Here is a 7,779-nt window from a genome sequence, read left to right on the forward strand (position 1 = left end):
TATGAAGTATTTGGTTAAATGGCACCATCTTCTAGAATATGAGGACACTTGGGAACCTGAAGAAGACTTTCCAAAAGTTGGCATAGACCTCTCTTTGTTGCCTAAAGCAGTCACTTGACTTCTTTCTAATTGGGGGAGTATGGTGCAGGAGCACCTGATGTTTCTTTACTAATTTTCAAATTTTGGAGTGCATGATCCTCATTGGATAAAAAATTGAATAAAGTAATATTTAAGAGTCCAAGAATGTGCTTGAGTTTTTTTTATAGTATGTTGGTCATTAATCTTAGCTTGTTTACTCAGTTTTGGCCTATGTGCCTTTGTCGGCCTAAAATGGCATCATATAGAAAAATGGTGTGAAACTTCTTGTAAGGCCTCATAAGGATTTTCGTAATGTTTATTTGATGTTAGGAAACCATTCTAGGGGTTCAAGAGTATGTAGATATGCAAAATTTGTAAAAATGCATTGTGGAGGAAAAGTTGTCATGTTTGCTTGACAACATTTTGCAACAATGTGAGCAATTTTAGAAAAATGCTCAAATTGATAGTTAGAGGACTGATTGGTGGTTGGTTTGGATTGAGTAGGCATATATAAGTCCTCTCAAAACATTATGGAAGAGTTGGAAGATAAAAATATTGAATTCCTCAATAAGCAACTTCAAGCAATTCTTGTTTTCCAAAACAAATTGTTGTTAGATAGTTATTTTGTTGTTTTTCTATAAGGGTTGGGCTCTCCAAATAGTCTCACAACCCACTCCCTTTAATTTCACTATATATTAAAAATACTAAAAAATATTATGTAATTTAGAAAATTTGAACAACTCATGACTATTCAAGCCAACATTTAATTGCAATGAAGGTTAATAGATTTATTATTAAATTACATGAAAAAATTATCATCTCTAATTTTTAGGAAATTATATCAAGACTATGTCATCCTCAATTTTAATTACATAGTGATCATAATTAATTGCATCTAAGATATGCAATAATAACTTCCATACTATCATTGGGAGCATCAATTTCATAGTTACCCCTGAGCTTATAACAAAAGCCACTAGTTTGAAATGTGAAGGACAAAAAGTGGAAAAGAAAATTTCTAGGGCCTACAAAGGATTTCTCAATTAATTATTTCAAAAAGGTGAAAGGCCAAAGGTGTTGGAGAACAACTATGATCACTTCATCCTATCAACCTCATATATAGTGGTGAGTTTCCATGTTATGAAATATTTTACCTTGGAAGGGCTTTACTCTACTATTCATGGCTATTGTTTTTCAATTTTAAATCATATTTGTCATGGGGAAAACATTGAGTTGTCATTATATCTATTCACTTATTTGTCTACTAGTATATGTAAAGGTGCCTCTCAGCCTTTACATCAAAGGTTAATTTATGTCCTTTATCAATTTTCCTTTGACCCCTACCCTCACTGATGTTTCCTATTAACCTATCATATAAACCCTAGAAAATTTGAGGAAGCCCCTTATAGCTTAGTTCACATCAAACTTATTGAATTTAAACCGCTTATTTCTAAAAGTAGGAAGCTTGAACCTAATCCTAAAGGTAAAAAGATTAAAAATCCCCCTGTTAATGAAACTCTAGAAGTTTCTCTTCTTAAAACTACTCTAGACAAAAGGAAATCCTCTACTTCCAAGACTAGCCCTTCTAAGGATAGGAAAACTAATAAAGGTCCCTCAAAACAAAGCATGACCATTGACTTAGATAAGTTAGTTTCTAATAACAAGGAAAAGGCCAAGCAATAAATTGAAAAATAGGATGGTAGCTTGGGTGAGAAATGCTTTATGCATCTAATTTCTAAAGACAATAAGATCAAGAATGTTATGAAGGAGGAAACCCCTATTTATTTTGAAGTTTGTGTGTTGGAAGAGAGTGTGGATCTCTCTTCTAATGATTATGAAGATGGGGATTTTCAAGATTGTGAGGAGGACTAGGTGGATGAGAGCGAGATAATTTGAAAGCCACTAATAAGCCTAGGGAAGAAGGTGCAAGGTTTGTTCAAAGTACCCTGTCCCTCATTTTTTCTGGTGAGGAAGATATTGGGCGTATTTCTTAGGATTACCCCTTTATGAAGAAAGAAGACAACATTGCCAAACTAAAAGGCCAAATTTCAAACCTACAGGTTCATGTTATGAACCTAGAAACTAGAGCAGAGGAATGTTGAAAAGGAAAAAGGAAGACGGGTATGGCTATCGCTTCTCTATGTGCCATTACTAACACAATCATGACAAAAGATGATATGGGATTCATATTAGGGAAGAGAAGGATTAGGCTCAAAAAGTCAAGAAATAGAAAGACATGGACCAGGAGGCTTGGCAAGACTAGATGGGGAGGCTCACCAAAAACTAAGAAATCCTTAATAGTATCTAATGCAAAGGTTCATTATGGAGTGTTGGATGTTGTGCCCTTTTTTTGTCTTTTTGAAGCTTATTGATATGGATTGTTCTGACAGGGTCTGAAGTTTGGTAGGGCTTAAGTGTATTAGCTATATAGTACTCTTAAGTTCAATTCTCTAAACAATATGTTTAATGAGGCCTACGTGCTACCTAAGACATTTTAATTTTTATTTAGTGGCTACTAGTGGTGTTTATTTAAGCTTAAATCCATATGATACTATTACTCTATGTTTATATGCTCTTATTTTGGATGGATAACCCTTTTTGGGAGGGGTGGGTTTCAGGTATTAGTGTTTTTGATTACTTACTTGTGAGCTAACTTCATTATTTTTGTGTGGCTTTTGGTTGTATGATGTTAGTTAATGTTTTGTTGTTGCTCTATTTTGTTGTTTCTTTTTTGTGAGGGATCAGGGCCTTTTCCATTCTTAAGTAATAAAAAACAATAACTTCCACACATGTAGGAAAAATTACTAAGGAAGAACACATAACACTTTCTTTCAAACAAATTAAAATATTGTGCTTTGAAAGATAATTAAATAAAATATAAATCAATCAAAAAAATAGATAGTTAATGTTCCCTCTCTAATCCAAAATTATTTTTATTTCCATTTGTATTTTTTTCCCCACAAAAATTGCTTCTTCAAGAAAATAATTCTTTTGGCATCATTTGGGAGACACATTAATTGAAGTACATTGTGAGCAAAATATTTTCTAATATTTGGTGTTTGGAAGATCAAAAAACAAAAACTACATCATTCAATAGATGGAAGACTCTTGATTACTTTCAAAAAAATGAAATGTGGACCTGATGAGGATGTTTTAACTATAAATAGTGTAAAACTATTATTGTTACACTTCAAATGATTGTGGACCTTTTTTTATGTGAGTAAAATAAACATTATTAGAATTTCTTTTTAAAAATATAATTAATTTTTTTTTATGTATATTAGATTCTAATATTTACGATCCCTTGTATTTAACTAGAGGAAGTAGTGAATATAGATGTCAAGACCTACAAGTAGGTTTCCATCATATATATTCGTACACACACACGCACACACAAGTTATAACAAAATTGATCTTTTATTATATTTATATTTTCAATGAGAATAAAGATACTTAATATTACTTTTTCCTAAAACTAAATACCCATTCAATAAAAAATTAACATAAAGGACTTGCATATTTTCATGCAATAATATATGTCCACCAATAATTTTTTTGCTAATTAATTAATAATGATACATATATTTTCATCAACTCTAATTTGCATGCTTCATAAAATTGTGACTGAGGAAATCGATACATTTCCATACACAAAATTATATTTGTACAAATTATATTTGCCTATCAAGTACAACTTAATATATCTACAAAAATAATGGCAAATTCATCTAAGATTTGGATGAATCTTCTTCTCCAATACCTTTTGGCAATCAAGATTCCAAACACCCCCCAAAATCCAACAGCAAAACTTGTCATCCACTCGACATACCAATGCCATGGAATTTCTCCTTCTCCTTGAGTCTCTTGTTCTGGAAGATAAATCATGCTAGATTTTTTATTATCTCCACATTTACATGTCATATTATCAACTGGGAATCCACAAAGATTAGGATTCTTAGAGAAATAGGTGGCAGAGAAAGTTGCAAACTGACCCCCTCTTGGGATGCTTCCACAAAACATGTTGTTAGATATAATAAAAGTGCTCAGGCTAGAAACTTTTAGCATGTCATTTGGAATGCTTCCATGCAATTTGTTGTTTGAAAGATCCAATGATTCTAACTGCTCTAGCATTGCAAAAGTGATTGGAATATTTCCTGTAAGATTGTTCCTTGAGAAGTTCAAAGTGTGTATACCTTTAAGATTTCCAATTTCTGAAGGAATGCCACCTGATAATTGATTTGCAGATAGATCAATGCAAGTTATAAGTAACAAAATAGAATTATAATACATCAATTCTAATCCTTTGTTGATAACTTGGATCTCTTCTTTGTAATAATAGGAATGATCATTTGAGCTTTTTACTTGTGGATGTGGATCCATCATTGCTATTAAATTTCCCAACTGTGGTGGGATGGCCCCAGTCAAATAATTATGTGAAATATCTAGCACATGCAATTTTGAAAGATTGCTTAATTGGTTTGGAATGTTCCCTTGGAGTTTATTTGACCTTAAAATAAGTATCATCAACTCGGTGAATTTTGATAGCCAAAGGGGTATATTTCCCACTAATAAATTATCACCCACATCTAAAATCTGCAAGCTGGAGCAATTCTGAAGACTAGATGGCAAGTTTCCCTTAAGCATATTTCCATTCAGTTGTAGTGCCACAAGATAGCTTAACATTCCTATCTGAGCTGGAATCTCCCCCATCAAATTATTCTTTCCCAAGTTCAGTCTTGTCAAAGAAGAGCAATTAATCAGTCTCAATGGTATTTTACCAGATAATCTATTCTTTGATAGGTCTAGAACTTCTAGCTGTTGCAAAAGACCAATGGTAGAAGGAATTCCACCTCTTAGATAATTTGATGAAAATGACAAGAATCTAATGTCTTGTAAAATCTTGCCAATTTGCACTGGGATAACACCTGTAAAACCATTTTCTGATAGATCCAATAGTTGAACATATGAGGAAGATCCTGAAGGAATTGGAAGACAACCATTCAATTGATTGTTATGTAGGTCTAAATATGTGAATGAATGCATGTAGATGGTAAGGGGTAGTGGACCTTGTAAATTATTATATGATAGATTTAAAATTTGTAGACTAGGCAAATCTCCTAGCCAAGGTGGAATGGTTCCCCATAGATTATTTTGGGAGAGATCCAAATCACTCAATCCATATTGTGTTGAAAGGAATGGGGGTATGATACCTTCAATATTGCAAGAAGCCAATGCCAAAATTTGAAGGGAAAATAGAGGTATCCATTGAGGGTCAACTTGGATAGTCAATTTGTTATAAGAAAGATCAAGTTCAAGATTGTTACTAGTACTTGTTAAAGAATCAAGAGAAAAATTACCTTGCAAATTGTTGGAATAGAGATCAAGTTCAGTCAAAGATGAAAGTTGACCAAGTGAAGGTGGGATCTCTCCACTCAATGAGTTTCCTCCAAGATTTAGTGACTGAAGACTAGAGATGTTGCCAAGGGAAGAAGGAATAATTCCTCCCACCTTTCCCATACCAAAGTAATCCACTGATTGACTCATATCAATATGGAGGAGGGAAGAAATATTTCCAATACAAGGTGGAATAATCCCTGTTATATTGGTATTTCCCAAATCAAATTTGGTCAATTGTGGCCATTGACAACATAACATCTGACCTACATCTCCGCTCAATGATGGGTTTTCAAACAAACTAAGCTCTTGCAAATGAGGCATATTTCCCAACCATGAAGGCACTATAGAACTAAGGTCATTTTCATCTAAAATAAGATGGGAGAGGGAGGTGAGGTTTTGGATGGCATTGGGGATGTGCCCTGATAGATAGCAATTGGCAAGGTTTAGGTAATGGAGATGATGGAGATGAGAGATGGTTGCTTCCAAATTCCAGGTTGTCATATTCAACACTACATCTTCAAGAGACAAATATCTCAGCTCTTGCAGCTTCTCCACCGACCTTAAACTAGAGTTAAACACTACATTCCCAGCCAAGTTGAGGTGATTCAATGTGTGTACAAAGCCAACATCCATAGGAATCTCACCTTCAAAATTGTTCCAAGAGAGATCTAGATGCCTCAAATTTTGGAGACCAAATAATTCTGCAAACATTAAATAATTTAATATTAAAAATTAAAGAAAAATAGAAATCAGAAAAAGAAAGCAATCATTTATTATTATTTTCTAATATAAACGAAATATAAAATTATCATTAACTATTTAACAATTAAAAAAATTAAATACAAACAAAATATCAAACACTAAATAATATTATTGTTTTTTATAAATATAAACTTCAAATTTTTAAAACTAGAAAATGTCTCAGTAGAAAAGTACCTTTGGGTAGATGGCCAATGAAATAATTTGTGCTTAAATCCAAATACTCCATGTGCTTTAATTGAAACAAAACTGGAACAAGTGTTTTGTAGATATAAGTATGGTTGAAGTAGTCAGCAATGTAATTGTTGGAGAAGCGGAGTTGGATGACGTGGGAGGAGGAGTGGCTGCACTCAACACCACGCCACTCACAACAATTGAACCCCTTCCATGACGAATATTGCTTGGCAGCGTCATTATGCATGTATTTATAGTAGTCATCCTTGAGAGCAAGGAGGGCATCTCTCTCATGTGGGAAGCATGAAACATAGCAGGTGGCAGAAACAGAACAGCAGCTCATCACAATAAACAAGCACAGCATAACAGAGAATCTCTCCATTTTAACAACAAACTGATAATCTCTGCACAAATGTTTGATTCAAAAATAATCAGACAGGAATTAAATAGATGCCAAACATAATTTAAAAGAAAATCAAATAGAGAAGAAAGAAATGAAGAAAGAAGAGAGAGGTTACCTCCACAACACAAGGCAGGAATGAAAGTGCGTGATAAAGAAGAGGGGTATCACACTATTTATAATGGTAAATGGCAGACAGCTGGATAAGTAAGGTGAGAGAAAGAGTAATATATTTCGTATAGAAGAAGAAATATAATTTATTTCCTTCATTGACTTGACTAGCTAGTAATGAGAGATGTGAGATGTATTTATTTCCTTGGGAGAAAATTCAAATACTGTCTTTTTCTTTCTTGTGCTATACGTGACCAATCTAACAACGAACAAAATACAAATAATTTCCCTCGTCTCCCACACGAATTGGGTGATTTAACGTGAGTTTGAATGAGTGATGAGTGATTTAAATTAATTGTACAGAAAAGTAAGTAAACAAAGTAACAAACAAATTGTTAATGACAAAATGAATTCTGTCGTTTTTTCCACGGAGTAAAGCAAGTCAAGTCAACAAAGATTTGGAGAAAATTCAAATGATTCTAGACCATCATCATCAATACAACTACATGCATTTCATGTATTTCCAAGAGACTCCTCACTTAGAGAAAATTCAAATATTATCTTTTATCGGTGGCAAGAAAGTAAGTAAAATACAATAATTTAAGGAATGAGTTATTCATTAATTAATTAATTTTGTTCAATATATATATATATATATATAAAATAATTCTTAATATATAAAAGACATCTATATAACTATACTTCAAATATAAAATATATTTATTATAGGAAATAAAATAAAATTACAAACAAATTGTGGATCACTTATAAATTTGGTGGTCTCCTACAAGAAGTAAAAGCAAGTCAAGTCAACAAAGATTTGGAAAACATCACTATCATAATTATTTCCTTGCTTTTGA

At 32.8% G+C, this 7,779-nt stretch overlaps 1 protein-coding gene across 1 annotated transcript; it reads right to left on the minus strand.

The window, feature by feature from the left end:
- Window positions 1–3,622: 3,622 nt before the first annotated feature.
- On the minus strand, window positions 3,623–6,985 carry LOC131039006 (receptor-like protein 12). The gene is made up of 3 exons (XM_059219560.1): window positions 6,927–6,985; window positions 6,412–6,812; window positions 3,623–6,176 (listed from the first exon to the last, which is right to left on the minus strand). The coding sequence occupies exons 2-3, from the start codon at window positions 6,788–6,790 to the stop codon at window positions 3,763–3,765; spliced, it is 2,793 nt and encodes a 930-aa protein (XP_059075543.1). The 5' UTR covers window positions 6,791–6,812; window positions 6,927–6,985; the 3' UTR covers window positions 3,623–3,762.
- Between the last annotated feature and the right edge of the window lie 794 nt (window positions 6,986–7,779).

The sequence above is a fragment of the Cryptomeria japonica genome, chromosome 4, assembly GCF_030272615.1.
Source record: "Cryptomeria japonica chromosome 4, Sugi_1.0, whole genome shotgun sequence".
NCBI classification, from domain to species: Eukaryota; Viridiplantae; Streptophyta; class Pinopsida; order Cupressales; family Cupressaceae; genus Cryptomeria; species Cryptomeria japonica.